General features: G+C 38.4%; 2 protein-coding genes and 1 non-coding gene across 4 annotated transcripts in view; 1 reads left to right on the top strand and 2 right to left on the bottom strand.

The window, feature by feature from the left end:
• DENND4C (DENN domain containing 4C) overlaps positions 1 to 8931 on the top strand; it is a 135239-nt gene extending 126308 nt beyond the window's left edge. For both annotated transcript variants that reach the window (XM_036739466.1, XM_036739461.1), the window contains 4 exons: positions 980 to 1097; positions 3267 to 3417; positions 3885 to 3949; positions 4142 to 8931. In XM_036739466.1, coding sequence (XP_036595361.1) covers positions 980 to 1097; positions 3267 to 3417; positions 3885 to 3949; positions 4142 to 4278 — 471 coding nt within the window. In that variant the 3' untranslated portion in view covers positions 4279 to 8931. The remainder of the gene's footprint in view (positions 1 to 979; positions 1098 to 3266; positions 3418 to 3884; positions 3950 to 4141) is intronic.
• A 1423-nt stretch (positions 8932 to 10354) lies between these two features.
• LOC118835090 lies at positions 10355 to 10495 on the bottom strand. The gene has a single exon (XR_005009440.1). It is a non-coding gene; the product is annotated as a small nucleolar RNA SNORA48 (small nucleolar RNA).
• A 379-nt stretch (positions 10496 to 10874) lies between these two features.
• Positions 10875 to 16738, bottom strand: LOC118840597 (40S ribosomal protein S6-like). Its single transcript, XM_036747983.1, is given in 7 exon segments — positions 10875 to 11013; positions 11250 to 11407; positions 13494 to 13640; positions 14236 to 14446; positions 14864 to 14995; positions 16306 to 16615; positions 16617 to 16738. Coding segments are annotated over 7 exon segments (1176 nt in total). The 3' UTR covers positions 10875 to 10917.
• Positions 16739 to 17317: the final 579 nt, after the last annotated feature.

The following is a 17317-nucleotide window of genomic DNA, read 5'->3' as shown; positions in this document are numbered from 1 at the left end:
CCTTGGCTTCCTTTAAGTCTCAACTAAAATCCCACCTCCTACAGGAAGCCTTTCCCAACCCCTCTTAATAGTGCCCTCCTTCTATTGTTAATTCCCATGTAGCCTGTATATAGCTTGATTATATGTATTTGTTTGTTGTCTAGCACCATTAGATTAGAAACTCCTTGAGCACAAGGACTGGCAATCTGCTTTTTGTATCTCTGGTGCTTAGCAGCAGTGACTAGCATTGTATTTGACCCCTCTGATCTAAAAGCCCTGGTCACCCTCTCAGAACACTCCACCTCATCAGTACCCATTTCTAAAATGTGGCAGCCAGAACTAAATGGAATAACTAGGCTAGGGAATTGTCATTTCCCTAGTCCTGGTTACTGTGTTTCTCTTAAAGCAGCCTAATAACCTACTTACTTCAAACAATAGCTATAACAAAATTACCTAGAAATACAACAAAATTGGAATGTCTTGAGTTCACTGTAGTAAAAAGTGACCTCTGTCAGTCTTGAGTAGGAACACTGCCACATCACAGTAATTTCTCCATTTTTTAAAAAAGTCACAGAAACAAATCAGCACATTAGAAAATGCAGAGACCTTTCAGCAGTTAGTCTTTTTTAAAAAGTTTTGCTAAATGGGGTTTAAGTAGTATGATAAGTAAAGTTCAGCACAAATCTCTATTTTTTACCATTCATAACTTAGGGAAGTCAGCATGTTGTTCATGTCTAAAGTTTGTAATAATGAGAGATTTCTCCTTTCAACTTATTCAGCCTAATATGTTTTATTCCCCTACCAAAGAAAAAGCATGGTGTCACGGAAAGGGTTAGAATCAGAAGTCTGAAACCAAGCCCAGCAAGCCTATGTTTCCTTAGTCCCAGGTTTTTGTCTTGTTAACTCTTCTCCAGTTAATAAATCTTTGGTTGAATTGAATTATTGTTGAACTTTACCATTCTCATGGTGTGGCTAATACTTTCTTATAATTTGCTTTTAGTTTCCTCTTTCATCTCTGTCCCAGGACAGCAAACTAGTATATATTCAGCTATTATGGGACAATATCAACCTTCATCAAGAACCTGGAGAGCCCTTGTATGTTTCTTGGAGGAACTTCAGTAAGTAGATCAGTCTTCTAGAAGGAGAGAAGCCTCACAGTTTCCAATTCAGTTCTTAGTTCAGGTCAAATTTGGTATTTTTAGCTATTCAACTTAAATCAGCCATTATGCAGAAACTTTAAACTACATATCAAACCTCACTATAGTTGAAAAAGGTTTTGTGAGGTGGATGAGCTTGATGTCCTTCCAGTTGGGCCCTTTTTTGTTCTGGTTTATTTATGGAGAAGTAAGTGTTTATATAGGATGAGCACTGTGTCACTTTGGTGGTGTTTGGATCCTAATTTCTGTTACAAAGCTATTAGTTTTGAATCTTACTATAATACTCCTCCACTAAAGTTCTACCTCAGCACCAAATGGAGGTGACCTTGTATTCTCAAAGGCTATCCCAATAAAGCACAAGCTGTGGCAGTTGTCAGCAAGGACAGACCAGGTATTGATTGTATTTTATGTTTGTCGTCTGAGACCCACCATAGCGGGTAGAGAAGCTTGTTGCTAGGAGATTGGCCATCAAGTTCTGCAAGAAGCCTCTCCCAGTCTTCCTTAATGTACCTTCCCTTTAAAACTGTCTCCAATTTATCCTCTTTGTAGATTACTTATACATAGTTGTTTGCATGTTGTTTCTCCATTAGACTGTGAACTTCTTGAGAACAGGGACTCACTTTTTGCCTTTCTTTGTATTCCCAACACTTAACACAGTACCTGGCGTATAGTAGATACTTGATGCTTCTTGACTTGAGTTCCTTGTGAAACCACCTACTTGGGAATCGAGGTTTTGAATTCAATATTAAGTAGCAGAGACCAATTAAGTCACATCATCAAAGTGTAATGATATTAGCTAAAAGTTCAATAGTCATAAAAACATCTTGTATGTAAGTGACATAATGCCATCAACACTTTTGGGCTAGGTAGTGCAAATACTTCACATGTAGAAAATGAAACACGAGAGATGAAGCAACTTTGTTTGCTATTGCCGTAAAGCTAGTAATTGGTAGACCTGGGTTTTCTGACTCAGAATCAGCATTCTTTCCAGTATATCTCCCTACCTTTCACAAAAAAAACTGACTCTTGACCTTGAAATTGATCAACTGGTAAATTATGAGTTTCCTATCTACAAACTTTCGCATGCTATCAAGATTTGAAATTACCTGCTTTTGTAGCAGTTGAGAGTTTTGGTGACATGAGAGGGATTTATTTAGACCAAATCGTGTAAATTCTTGTTTCTGGAGATGAGAGGATTTGAGAAAAAGATTGTTCTTGGAAGAACAAATAATGGGGAGGAGTAGAACATCCATAAAATATTTCTGAGGCAGCTTTTAACCACTCCCAGCCATAGAAAATATGTTAAAAGTCTTTTTACCTTGATACTCCTCCATGGATGTTTTTTTCTTGACTTCATAAATTATTTTTGAAGAAAACACATATTGTGCTTAAGTTCTTTTGAGTTCACCACTGCATTTTTTTAAAATAGAGAGTCATAAAGGTTCTCACGAATGAAAAGATTTTAGCTTTAAATAAAGTCCCCTGAAATGACCTTATTCTTTTTTTATTTTTTGAAGGGGAAAGGAAGGGCAATTGGGGTTAAGTGACTTGCCCAAGGTCACCCAGCTACTGTGTCAAGTGTCTGAGGACGGATTTGAACTCAAGTCCTCCTGACTTGAGGGCCGGTGCTCTGTTCACTGTGCCACCTAACTGCCCCAATCACCTTATTCTTAAAGGCATTTAGAAGGATATCTGGCAGCTTAAGTAAAATGTAAGCATGTAAAATACATTAAGATAAATACTGAATGCTTAATTAGCATTTGTTGAGTGTTATATAAATACAGTAGTTTTTTTATACTAGTTTTTTTATTTTCCAGAAAAGGGTCATGTGGCATTTTAAAAATAGAGGCCCCACCCTTTTTTGAGTTTATCTTTTGGGAGAGAGGAAACATCAACCAACTAGAGATTGTTTTTTATTATTTGTATTTATATTATTTATTATATTTTAAGAAGTACTTGGATATAGTACAAGCTATTTGCATGAATATTAAGGGTTTTATCAGAGTGAGGTAGTATAGTTAGACAAGGGATATAATATGAGCCCAAATTGGAGTGAAAAAACACTTTGGAAAAAAAAGTCTTGGGATCACATTTCTAAATGATGCTTATCCTCTATATTCCCTTTCTTAGACTCAGAGAAGAAATCATCCTTAGTAACAGAAGACCAGCAGGCCACAAGCACTTTAGTAGAGAACATCAGGCAGAGCATTCAACATAATGATGTTCTTAAACCTATCAACCTTCTTTTGCAAAAGGTGAAGCCAGATGTAAAACGACAAAGGTAATAAGACATTGTTTTCTAATTCAGTACTCTCAGGATAATTTTCTGATATATCTTAAAAGTATTGTCTAAGTTGTGTGCACACATATCCTTCAAGTACTAAAGAAAAGTACATGTTTTGAAGGGAGTAAATTTAATTTTAGTGGTAAAGAAGTTCACTTATAAAGGACATTGAAAATGGTCATTGAAAAATCCCCCTTGCCCTGGGTTGCCTCCTAACTCCTTCCTAATGGCTTCTAACAGGAGACAAGATTTGGTGTGGAGGTGGGGATGTCCCTGCCCCTCCCATTCTCCTAGCCTTCTCCTCCAAACCTGTGGTGCCCCTCTGTCCCAGAGCAGGGTGTTTTGTGGAGAGGAACGAACAGATGGACGTGTAGACGTCCCAGGCCTTCTGCCTAGGGTGTTTGCCACAAGGTGGGTAAGCCTACTAACTCTCATTATCTGCATACATTCTTATTTCTTCACAGGAGTTTATATAGAGAAATCCTCTTCTTGTCATTGGTGTCTCTTGGAAGAGAAAATATTGATGTCGGTAAGTTGGTAGAATTGAGCAGCTACGGCATTTATTTTGAACAAGGGAGTTAAATTTATTTGACTAATTTGTCCAAAAAATAGTTTTGCAGTATTAATTTGTTGCCTGATACTCCAAATGTGCCACAGTTCTGCTTTAGATAACTTATTTTCTTTATTAATATTGCTTAACTTTTTTGAAAATGTCTTTCAGAGGCTTTTGACAACGAATATGAACTTGCATACAAGAGTCTGTCCTCAGAGGTTCTAGGAAAGATGCAGAGAATTGATGCTCCCCCAAGCCTCAGCGTGGGGTGGTGCAGGAAGTGTTTTGGAGCCCCTCTCATTTAAATTAGGGATGACTTGGAACTTTCACAGCACACGTCACTCCTGGGAAACAAGTTGTGCCAACCTGGAAACATTCAGGTGCTGATTCAGACTCCTGACAACTGGTGAAAATCTGACAATGTATGGTTATATTCCTGATGGATCTGCAGCTCATGACCTGTGTGCTGCAGTTGAGAGTCTCTGATTTTTAAAATTATTTCTTTTGCTTCTCTTGACAAAAGTTCTTTGGATTTTTTCAGAGTTGGGAAAAGTAACTGTAAATCTCTCAAGTCCCAAAGGAAGCTAAATAGCCCAATTCTAGGAGCAAGACCTAGAGGAAAGTGGATTCTGTGTGTGTACATACGTGTGTGTCTCTGTAGATGTATGCATATGCAGCCTATATAATAAGTGTATATATTTATTAAAACTCTTAGATTGCACATTGCAATACAACTTTCTGAAAGGGTCTCATGACCAGTGAATTGTTGACTGCTCACAAACTGGGCTGTAGTCACTACTAGTCAAAATTTTCTGAAACTGACAACTGCCCTGCCACTGGCTTTGTTTTAAATTTAATATATGCTTTCACTTTTTGTTTATGTATTCTTTTTTGATAGAATGTTATACTGCTATCCAATTCCCTTCCCCTTTTTACTCCTTCCTGGTACCAAGATCACTTACGCTGAAGGTGAAAATGTTTTTACAAGCTAATTAGGTAGTTTAAATGAATTTGAATCTAGGTTTCATAATGATTTACAGAATTAATTGGAACTTGATCCTTAAAAAAGACAAAAATTTGCCCTTTGGCCCAAGTTCTTCCTGGTCAGGCACACCTTGGTCACTTTTTAAACCTGTGGGATACCTTGCACTGCAAATGGAAGTTTAATATTTGTAATGTTTGAAAGTTAGTACCTGTAGATTTGCATGCACATGATCCAAGTGTGCATGTGTATATATTTTTTTACAAGCTGAATGAATTAAGTCTTAAAAGTTGAAGCTGTTGAGCTTATTATAGTCAATAGATTTAAGAAAAAATCATGACCTTACATGCCTCACTTAGCATTTTGTCATGCCTTATATGCCTTTTATTAAAAACGCACCTCGTTGAGTGTGTTCGCCTTAGCTTCCTTTATGGGACTAATATGCCTCCTGTGGATTGATCTTATATTAATTAAGATCAATCTGAATTTCCAGGAACCACTGCAGATGAATAAAGAAAGCAGTTGCTTCAAAATAGGTACTTCTGAATGGTGTAACATAAAAGCACAAACCTGCCTTCCATCCTGTTTAAATAACCCTGTAATCACTGTACCATTCTACATTTCTGGACTTACCAGCTTAATACCAATGCAGGACTCTAGTTTCAGATAGTGTTGAGAGTGCTAGTGGCATAATCTCATGTCAGCAATGACATGTAATATGGCAACTGAACAGGTAACATGACTAAAAAGTTTTTATAACCATTACTTTAAAAAAAACCTATTTTGCACTATTTGTGTAGAGGATATATTTTTGCAATTTAGCCCTAGTTTTTCTCTCAGTCATTTAAGTTTGTAATACTTAAAGTCACACTTAGTGACAAAAAAGTCATTCAGAATTAACTTGCTATGAAATGCTATTTTGTATTAAAGCCTTCAACACAGTAAAAGTAGTATTCTGAAGATGAATAAAATGGACAAAACACTCTATAGCCTATTCATTGTGTTCTGCATGTTAATAGTTTTCAGGCTTCTGAAATGAGTAGGATTAAGTTATGTGTCATCTTCGGCAATTTGTATTTGTTTTTCTATTCATCCCTTAATTTTAATGTGACTTAAGATTCGTTTTTCCTGTCTTCTGATTTGAAAAGAATCTTACAAAAATTACCTTGAACATTCATTAATGCGTGACTGTTGCTCCAAGTTCACTTTTCCGATAATAAAAAATTTGGCTAATATTTTTTAAACTTCAAGATAAAGTATTTCTAGGCAATATTCCACTCATCCAAACTTTTCATAACTGTATTTACTTTGAGATTACATGTTATCTTTAAATAAGATGTCATCTAAACTGAGTATAAGCCCTAGGTTTTTTTATTTACATAATAAACAAAATCTCCTGCTACTTCCTGTCTTTCTAGCCCTTAATTTTGAATTCAGAATTCATCTGTGTTTGCTTGACTCTGCTGCTCTGCCTTTTAAAATTTTTTGAGGCTTTTTCAGTACACACAGTAAGAAAAAGACCCTATAAGTTGTCACCTCTGCAGATTTTCTGTTGGAAAAAATAAAAATAAAAAAGGCTTGTTTCCCTTCCCCCAGCTTAAGTTAACCCTGAACCCTGTTTTTGTTTTGCTGTATTTGTATTTAATTGACTGCCAGAGATAGATAAAAACACTGTATGATACAAAGTCTTGAAGACTACTGAAAGTAATTTTTTCAAATTAGCATCTGGATTGTTGAGCAATACTACATTTTTGGTATTTGTTTTATTTAAAGTATTGAAAGTAATACTGTTATCACTGTTAGAATTGTAGAACTGGCTTAGTTCTTCATATTTAGGTAATTTAGGTTGCATAACACTGCAGAAAAAGATGCTTAAGTAGTTAGTTGCATGACTTACGCAGACAAGCTTGGCTTTTTTAGTATCAAAATGATAAATCTCAGAGTAACTTAACCTGAACCATCAAAAAAAGCATAGGATTGAGGTTGGCTCAAAGATAATGAAACAAGCCACAAGAAACCTTGTTGAAATTCCTCTTCTGGAATAAAAGAACCAATTAATAAGTGATTTTCAGATCAGAAGTTTCGATTTCATCACATATCCTTTGTTCCTATACAAATAGCTTGGAGCATTTTCGATTGAATTATCTACTTGACATCATTAAAGGAAAATAGATTATCAAAAGTAAGTCACCAGCTTAATTCTCCAATTGATGGGGCTCTGTCATTATAGGTTGAAGGTGGTGAGGGGACAATGTCCCATCAGTCTCTACTCCAAGGTAAATGTGGGCTTTGTGGCACATGGAATTAAGTCAGATGAATTAATTTTTTTTTATATTTATTGAAGACCTCATTACATTAGTGTAAAGGCCCTGATAGAGGCAGTCTAGCATAGTGGGAAGAGTCTGGATTTGGAGTAAGGAGATACGGGTCCAAAACCTTACTCTGAGACTTGACAGTCGGATAACATTGGGCATCCATTTCCTCATCAGAAAAGAGTAATCCTTTCATGATGCAATTCACAGGACTGTTCCTATTGATTGATAAGGTACTTTAAACAGAGTGCTTTAGGGATGAAAAATTTATGAACCTTAAAGCAATATATTGGAACTTGAATATAACAAATGTTAACTGCCATTTTCTTAGGCACTTTAAGGTTTATACTTTGACATCTTCTCCATAACAACGTTTTCAGGCACTTTTAAGAACCATGCTCATTGTAGATATGGGGAAAAAAAACTTTCTGAAAGAGGTTCAAATGACTTGCTGATGGTATTGTAGCTGAGATTTGAACCTGGGTATCCTGACTCCAACTCCACCACTTTGCATTGGCCACACTGATAAGCTGAAGGAATGAAAACTGACAGCTGCTGTTCTAATAGAGGATTTGGCTTTTACTATCAGCTGGCTAACATCTAAGTGACGAAAAGCAGTTCCCAGTTAACAAGCTTAGTAGGGTTTGTTTGTTTTAAGCGTCTCTGTATTCCCTTGAATTCATGAATTTTGATTGCTCATCCTTCCATTTATATCAGTTTTCTGAAAAGGAAGAATTAGTCATGTTATCCTGTTTGAAATCAGTTTCAGGATTGACATCAGCTTTTTAAAATAAAGTGAAGACCATAGATACTGATATATCCCTGGTAAGAAAAAAGTGCTATTTAGCAGCTAAACCATGATAAAAATGCCTTTTGTTTCCTCTCTAGTTTTAACTTAGTGTGTGGTTCAGGTCATAAATCTTGACAGAAAATTATTGCAGTAGTAATTGAAAGCATCGTAATTTCCCATAATGTTCAAGCCAGAGAACTGGTTTAGTGTTTGTAATCTTTTTCTTTGGGTCTCCAATGTAAAGTCCATGTCACACTCGAGAATTATAGGAATACTCTATTTGTAAGGGATGTTATGTAATTTATTATGTAGACTAATATTCTGTTTTCCAGCTCACTGCAACATAAATGTGTTGCAAGGAGTGATTAGGCCTGATGTTTTTATAGCAACTTTGTTTTAAGAAATTCCATCTTAGGACATTTATACAATTTAGGTTAATTGAAAATACTTTTTTTTAAATTAGCAAATAAGCTCTTTCACTTAACACCAAAGGTGCCTTTCAAGACAGTAAATGCTGAAATTGAGTATGAAGTTGGTGCATATTTTATAAGGCTATATACTGTTTCTTTCTGCATCATTCAGTGGTACAAAAAAAAGGGATTTTTCCTATTGATACAAAGCACACTGAAATCCTTTCTGGAAATGAATGTACTATAGGATAAGTAAGGATGATGTAAAATGAATTTCCAACAGTTTGACTGTTGGAAAGCTTTCTGCTACTGTTTCTCCTAGTTTTGTGGATTGCTTATTGCATCGTATTAACTATGCTTTGACAAATTTCTCAAGGGTGCTTTGTGTATTTTGTATAGATCTCAGACTATAAAGGAAAGCTTGTTAATGCATTTCTCAAAATAAAGTTTATAAATTATTTATATTTCTGGCATTTGATTTTCTGAAAGACCCATCTTATTGCTTAAAATGGAAGAGATCGCAGAGTTCTCAGTTTTCAGGTTTTTAAAAGAAACCATTTCATTCTTGTTCTTTCAGAGCCTCACACTTGCGCTTTGATAGCTGTTTTAAAACTGGGCTTGTTTCTTGAGGCACACTTCTTGTACTTTCCCTTATGGTAAAGATAGCTATTGTCTGCTATAAGAACACTGGAGGATACTCTGGGGGCAGGTTTCCCCTTTAAGGAGTTCCTTCCCCAAAAAATTTTTCACTGGCAACTAGACCCTTTACTACAGAAGGAAAAAAATCCGTCCCAGCCACAATCCCCAAGTCTGGTGTGGTCCCTCTTATCCAATCAAGACTTCATCTCAAATCCCAACCCACCTTGTTGTTGCTGATACTGAGAATGCTCCTCTTTAAGACCCACTCTTGTGCTTCCCTTAATATAAGCATATTGAAGCAATCTTCCCAGTAAGTTTTTACTAAGGCCCTATAATACTGTCATTATGGAGATACAAGATCATAGATTCAGAGCGGAAAGGGACTTCTAAAACCCTTCACTTCAGAACTGAAGCCCAGACAAGTGCCAGAGTTGGCCTTTGAGCCTAAGATTCTTTGCATTGCACCACCTGTACAGTTAAGAGCTGATCCTCATGTGGCATTTTATATGGTTAAGATATGAGTTACTGCCACAAAAACCCTCTGAGGAAAATGATTCAACATTACATGCTAGCCATTGGAGTTAATGACATTGTCCCCAATCTCAGTATATAGTGTAGAATAATATACAATCTCAGTTAAGTACGCTGAGGTACAAAACTATTGTGTAAACAAGGGCAAAGGGGTATCAAGGAAGACTTCATTTAAGAGGTTGCATAGAAACTAAATGGAAAGGGCACTCCTGGTGGGCTTCTTACAGGTAGTAGAGTAGGATGAAGAATTGAAATCTGGCCTCAGACATTTACTAGCTGTGACCCTGGGCAAATCATTTAACCCCATATCCTCTTCTATAAAATGAGATGGAGAAGAAAATGACAAACCACTCCAGAACCTCTGCCAAGAAAAGCCCAAATGGGCCAAGACTGAAACAATAGAACAAAAACAAATGTTTGAGATGTTCAGAAGTAAAAAGAATAGTATAGACAACCAGTCTGGCTGAGGGTTAAGAGGACATAAAGCAGAAATTCCCCCAAAAGATTTTTTTTTACTAATTATACAACTATACAACCTGTTCTAACAGTGTGACATTTTTTTCAAATAACGATTTAATAATCCATGAAAATCTTGCGTTCTACTCCAACAAAGGAAGTGGGTTCAAATACCTTTAGACATATCACCATCCCCAACATAACTTTTGAAGGTATCTCACTGGTTCTAAGGGAAATTTCTAAGAACCATAAATAACATAGTTATGTGCCCAGGGCATGAACCAGCTATGACCACCAAGCAAAGCACCTAGCTGGGATGAACTTGGACTGCTGCTATGCCCCTGACTGATATGAGAAGACCACCACCAAAGAAAGGTGTCTCTCTACCCAGTGTCAGGGGTGTGGGTATGACATCTTTAAGGAAGAAGACAGGGGCAGCAACCAGACATTTTAGTAGCTGTACGACAAATAATCAAAGGGAAAAGGGCAAACACACCTGATCAAGAAATACTCATGCTGTTAAGATCAAGGGACTAGTTAGAACTAAGAGTGTGATTTGTCTGAAGCCATTTCCAATAGCAGTGATTAATTGTGGAAGGCCAGGTGACCTAATATGAGGGGTAGGCATAGAAACCAATTTGCCATACGTAGTGAAGAAGTCATCGTGTATAATTCCTTAATAGCCACCAAGGGGAAAGAGATGGGGACCTGCGGGTATAGCAAATGATTCACAAAATCTATGCTAAACTAAAAAAAAAACAAGTAAAACAAAAACCAAGCCTCCACTTGACAAGTTATTTATTTCTAACACATTTTTAGAAATTTCATTTTTGACTGGACTCAGATTTCGAGGTGGAGGCTCTCAGGGAAGACAGACGTCGTCTCTTAGCGATCTGTTCTTGTCGTTTTTCTTTAGCTTCCTAAGTTTAAAAAAAAAAAAACACACATTAAAAGTATGTACTTCATTTGTTCTAAGAACTAGAGTAACACACTAAAGGTGTGTTCTATGGTAACAGATGTGCACGCACACATACAACTAAGTGATGTACGATGAGTTTTAAGAATATCACCAAACTTATCATCCCTGTCATCCTATCAGTCTAGAATATAAAAAACAAGATTTTCTGAAATTGAGAAAAGCAAAGTACGACTATACCTTCATTCTCTTGGCCAAAAGCTTAGCATATTCTGCTGCTTCTTCCTTGTTCTTCTGGGTACGTTGCTTCTTCAAAGCAATGCGTCTACGTTTGTGTTGCAAAACACGGGGAGTCACCAGACGCTGAATTTTAGGAGCCTTGGTCCTGGGTTTCTTACCTACAGAAAAGCAGAATTAATCAATGTTGCTTTTGTTAGACATGAAGTGAAAATCCCAGCCTCCTAAAGACCTATCCCCTTTAATATGAATTTAAGGTAAAACAGGTACCCAAAGCATTTTAAATGCTACTCTCATTAGTAAATGTTTAAAAGCAACAAACTTAAATTATGTAGAGCAAAATGCTACAACTGAACAGTAACACTCGAGTTAAACACAATATATTTAAACTTCACTAATTGCAATAGGGGATAATTCAGATTACACCCTATTTTTAAAAGAATGCTTATCAATTCACAAATGAAGCCCTGAAAACCAGCAAATAAAATTACTACTAGAGGTTTCTATTTTTTTAAGCTAAAGATATGGAATAGGAAAAAAGTGAAAGCCCTTCAACTGTTAAAGCACATATAGTGGAAGATTGAAGGGGCAGTTGGGGGCAGGGGAGAATCCACCAACAAAATAATCACCTATACCCCCCCATATCAATATAGTTTATTTTCCTATCATCCTTTTCCATCATACATGAAAACTAAAAACCAGTCATATGAAAATTTCATTGCTGGATAAAGCTTTACGATTAACTAATGTGTTCAAATGAATTTTATGTAAACATAATTAACAATAAACTTCCTGGAGACTTTGTAGTCCTAGGCCACTTCAATAAAACTATCATATGTTCATTTTTCAATATAGTCCTTTGTTCATACTTAATTTATGAAATTAAGGACCCATGGACAGGAAGAAGTAATTCACCATATATCTGTGTTTAAATTTCATTACTGGCTACATGAGAAAACTCCAATCTAGCTAGATAGAACCCCACTGCCTAATAGAAACTTTTTTTTAAAAAACAAGTTAGGTACAAGAAAATTACACTTATAATACGGCTGCACTGCACCAGCCAGACTACCCAATATAGATGCCTTAAATGTTTTTGTCAAACCTTTTTGAGTCCAAATTGTTTAAAAAAACAAACATAAAAATAGCATAGCTTCCCTCCAGAAACCTAGTAAGGGTACTTTTATTAAATGACTTTCAGATATATTGCAGAAAAAAATTCCATATGTTAATGTTACTATTTGAGACCAATTTAGGAATCACCTGGAAGTATCCCAAGTTCCGTCAGTAAGTATCACTTCTTTAAAAGTATTTTTCCTAAACAGAGATCCAGAAGGTACACTTTTTATAGCAATTTCCTACCATCACCAGTTGAACAGACCCCGCAGAATCAGTTTCCTCAACCTTTTGCTCAAATCTCTTCCAAAAGTGATTCTGAGGGACTCCACTGGCCTACTGCCCCATAAAGACAAAGACAAGACTGACAAGTAATAATCCTAGTTCTTGAGCTGCACTTGGCTAGTTAGGTTACATTTCGGACAGGAGGTTAAACTTAGGAGTAAGATGACCAGAGTTCAGGGTCCAGTCTCAGACGCTAGCTACGTGACCTTGGACAAGTCATTTAACGTTTCATTTAGCCTCAGTTCCCTCATCCACAAAATGGAAATGGCACTGACACCGCAAGGTGTAAGGATCAAATGAGAACATGCAAACCTGAACGCACTAGCTACTATTATTTTACCCGTATGCCTTCTAATTTTCCTATCACAGCAGAATCAACAGGGCACATGGTAATCATGAGATTCTCTTAGACTAAAGCATGGCTCCAGAATCGTATAAACTGAGTAACCTAGTGTGGGGACACATTAAGATTAAGAAGTAGTGTTTATTAAGTAGTTCTTCTAAATCTCACTAAGATACTTTGGTAACCCACCATACAGCTCTGAGAAGAAACTCCCCTAATCCAAAGTAGCCAAAGCTCTAATGCTCAGGAAGCCCAACTTACTAGTATGTAGAAAGGTTAATCAGAACTGGAAAAAAGAAGTCAGCTCAGACCTCCCTTCTGCCATTGGCTCACTGTGTGTGCCTTTCTCCAGCCCTCCCAGAAACCTTCCAGCTCCACACTGTTCTAATGCATAGCCTACAGTGACAAAGCCCAGTGGCACCATAACAGTAATATTCCATTTTTCTAAACCAGGAAATGACACCCCCCCCACCCTCTCAAAAGAGACTCTTCTCTACCCCTACCTTCCTTGTTGAGGGGCTTTCTCACAACATACTGCCGAACATCATCTTCTTTGGACAAGTTGAAAAGTTTTCGGATCCTGCTAGCTCTTTTGGGCCCCAGGCGACGAGGCACAGTTGTATCTGTCAGTCCTGGTATATCTTTCTCACCTTTAAGAAGAAATGTTACGATACTAAAACCAGACATTTTCAAACTTCCTCAGATACGTGGTTATGGATTTTGCTTAGTACTGAAAGAATCATCTCTCACTAGTTATATTCTTCAGCTGATAGTTTTCAAAGTCTAGGTTATTAGCTTAACTGGGCAGAAAATCATCAATATGCCTTTGAAAAAACAAAACTATACTATTCAACAATGATTCTACTACATTGAAACCTGCTCTTGGGGACAATGCTCATTCACTGCAACCAAATGGTTTACTAGATTTGGGCACAAATAGGAAATTATGTGTTTCCCAGAGGACAGGGGAAAAGAAAAAATTTAAGCCTTGGCATATCATTTACCTCAGTTTCTTAATCCGTAAAAATGAAAAGTTTGGACAAGATCTGAAAGGTTACTGACAAAAATTCTAATACTCTTGAGACTATACAGGTATAGCATATGATCCATAAAGGGGGAATAAAAGCATTTGGACAGTAAGCTAAATTAAATAACAGTCATTATGAAATAAACCTCTCAGCATTTCTTACACAATAACCAAAGACATTGTAAAAAAAAAAAAAAAAAAAAAAAGCAAATGCTCACCTTTCTTCACGATAACCAAGTTGAGGACACTCAAGTTGGCATCCACAATACAGCCCCTAACAGATTTACGTTTTCTTTCTCCAGTTCTTCTAGGGCGATAGCAAGAATGGCCCTTACTGAGCAGCAGGCGCACACGTCCATGAGCCAAAACACCCTGCTTCATGGGAAAGCCCTGTTTGTCGTTCCCACCACTGATTCGGACCACATAACCCTAGAGAGGATACAAAGCAGTTCATTTTAATATTTTCATAACTTATCTTTAACAGAGAGGAAGACCTGTCTTTTCTTTACAACTCAAGTTTTCATCAAAAGGTGAATAAAAAAATTCTAAGTATCAAAGTTCTCTTTACTTATGTACTGTATAATCGAATCCATGTAAGCACTTGCTTTGTAAATATATTGCAAAACTAGTGCATTTCCATCCTAAATACATCAAAGACCATAAGACAGCAGAGCTCGAGACCAAAATGCCCTTTAAATAAACAGTAATCAAAAGTAACTAGTCTTGCTTATTTTGAAATGCCAATTCCTAAAAACACACATCTTCCATCATGACTCTGAACTCTATGCATCAGAATAGTTAAACATTAAAAACGACATTCCAATGTGAATTCGAGTAAATTTTCACCTTCCATTCATCACCCAAGGCATCGGCAGAAACTTCAGTGGCCATCCGTTTCTCATAAAAAGTCCGTAGCTTTCTCTCATCATCAACTTCGATGAGTTTCTGACAGCCAGTGGCTGGGAAAGAGATGTTGAGCTAGAAATTTAAAAAAAAAAAAGCCAATGTAAAGACAGAAAAGCACAGCATTAGTTGTCAGGCCACATGATCCAGGTTCAAGTCTGGCCTCCGCTACTAACTACTTCTGTGACCTTTTGAAAATAATGACTTTTATTATCATACGGGCATAGATTTAAAGCTGGAAAAGATGAGGTCCCTCTAGCCCACGCCCCTCATTTCAAAGATGAAGTGACTGAGATCCAAAGAAGATAAGATCGTGTAGGCAACAAACAGCAGAGTTGGTATTTCTGAATCGAAAGGAAGTGCTTTCCTATGCCATGCTCCTCTCTGGGGTCTGTTTCTTTAGCTGTGAAATGACTAAAGGTTTTAAGGTTCAGTATTTCCAAAACCAAACAGACTCCTTTCCTTTGGTAGAAAAATATGACACTGGCTTTTTTTTCCTAAGAAAGCACTGTTTGTCAGTAGACATCAGTCAGAATGTATTTCTTAAACTCTTATGTGTCACAAACTCTGGAGTTACAAAGAAACACATAAACACTTCCCAGGCCCTCAAGGAACCCACATTCAAAGGGGGGGAGGGCAGGGTGACAAACTTGCAAACCTCTCTATTATTAAGAATAACAGTAGCTAACATTTATATAGTGCTTACTGAGTGCCAAGCACTACTCTTTGCAATTATTATCTCATTAGATACCTGGGAGGTAGGGATTATTCCCATTTTACAAATAAGGAAACTGAGGCAAACTGTTTATTAAGTGACTCGCCCAGGATCACACATTTAGTTAGGAATATAGATGTAAGAGTAAATGTCCAAAAAGATGGGTTTTAATTGGGGCTTGTAGGGAGCCAGGAATCAGGACAAGGAGGGCGCGCATTCCAAGGATGGGAAACTGCCCGGAACACTTGTCTTTTTCGCATATTGCCTTTCCGCCCTCGGCCCCTTCCACACACTTGGGCAGGGAGTGAGAATCCTCCAGACCGGCGGGCAGCCACTACGTCGCGATCACCTACTAACATGCACCACAGATCATCGGATCTGCGGGTTCGAGGCGGCCGGGGCGCGGCGCCGACTCAGTGGCAGCGCCCGGGCCTCCTGGGGCCGGCAAAGTGACCACGTTCCACCGAGACAGCCATGGCGCTCGGGCCGGGGCCGATACAATCCCCCGCCATCCTCCCTTCCCCAGGGTCCAGGCCACCGATGGCTGTCCGCTCCGCCTGCCCCTGCCTCTGGTCCGTACAACGCCGGGGTCGAGGAGGGGTAGAGGCGGCGAGAAGACTGCCTTAGGAGGCTCGCACTGCCGACCCCGTACCGTCCCAGCATGCCCTACCTTCATCTTTACACAGCCGCCCGCTTCAGACCTGCCACGGGAAAGAGACTTGACTTCCGCTCCCTCCGGGTCACATAGGCTCTCGCGGATCCCGCGAGATTTTGCAAGAGGACGGAGTCGTTTATAGGCGGGACTTCCTGCGAAAGGGAGGCGGTGGGAAAGAGCAGATTGGTGGAAATGGGTTTCCCAGGAGACCTCGCTCTGACTGACGGCTATCCATGAAGTCGCGCTGACGTAGGGCCTGCGACGTGGGTTGCGTCTTCCTTTTCCGGGACTCGTTCCGTGACTGGGTCGCAAAGCTCTGTGGCTCAGGTTGAAGACCGAAATGTCGAGCCTGGCCTTTGGAGACTTGCGGACGGGAAATCCAGAGATCCCAAGTCCCAGCCGTCCTGGCCTCAACTCGTTTTCTTTCCAACCTTCCTAAAACTTGCATTTTGGTTTCTATGACAACACTCGGCGGGAGTGGGAAGGGGAGCCCTCCTCCCCCTTCTTCCGCCCCCACTCCCCTCCAGTCGCCTTATTTTCGGTTCCTGTCCAGTATCTCCCACTTCATCGCCTGCATTCAAGTGGCATCGCATTATTTTACTTCTGGACTCCCCAGTTCCCATAACATACTCCGCCTTCCAGGCAAACGAGTCTCTGCTTTTTGCCATATGAGACATTTATCGACACCCTCCGTGCTTTTGTAACACAGGCTGACCCCCGTGTGTAGAATGTACTTATTCCTCATCTTTTCCTCGAAGAATTCCTAATTCTGTGTCTAAAAGCAGAGAATACTTAGCTTCACACTCGGCTCGTGTTTTAAGCGCTTGTTAGTACTCTCCTGGAGATGACTACTTTATGTTTTGTATTTATTTATTTTTGCACATGGCACATTCCCTCAGTTAAATATAAAGTTTGTGAAGGGCAGGAGCTGTTTGCTTTCTTTTTTTTTTTTTTTTTACGTTGAAGCCCCAATATAGAGCCTCATATTACTTTTAATCTTTTGGATATCTCCATTTTCCTGGTTTCA

Source organism: Trichosurus vulpecula, chromosome 1 (genome assembly GCF_011100635.1).
Source record: "Trichosurus vulpecula isolate mTriVul1 chromosome 1, mTriVul1.pri, whole genome shotgun sequence".
Lineage (NCBI taxonomy): Eukaryota > Metazoa > Chordata > Mammalia > Diprotodontia > Phalangeridae > Trichosurus > Trichosurus vulpecula.
The sequence above is the reverse complement of the archived record's forward strand: the minus strand, read 5'-3'. Positions and strand labels throughout refer to the sequence as shown.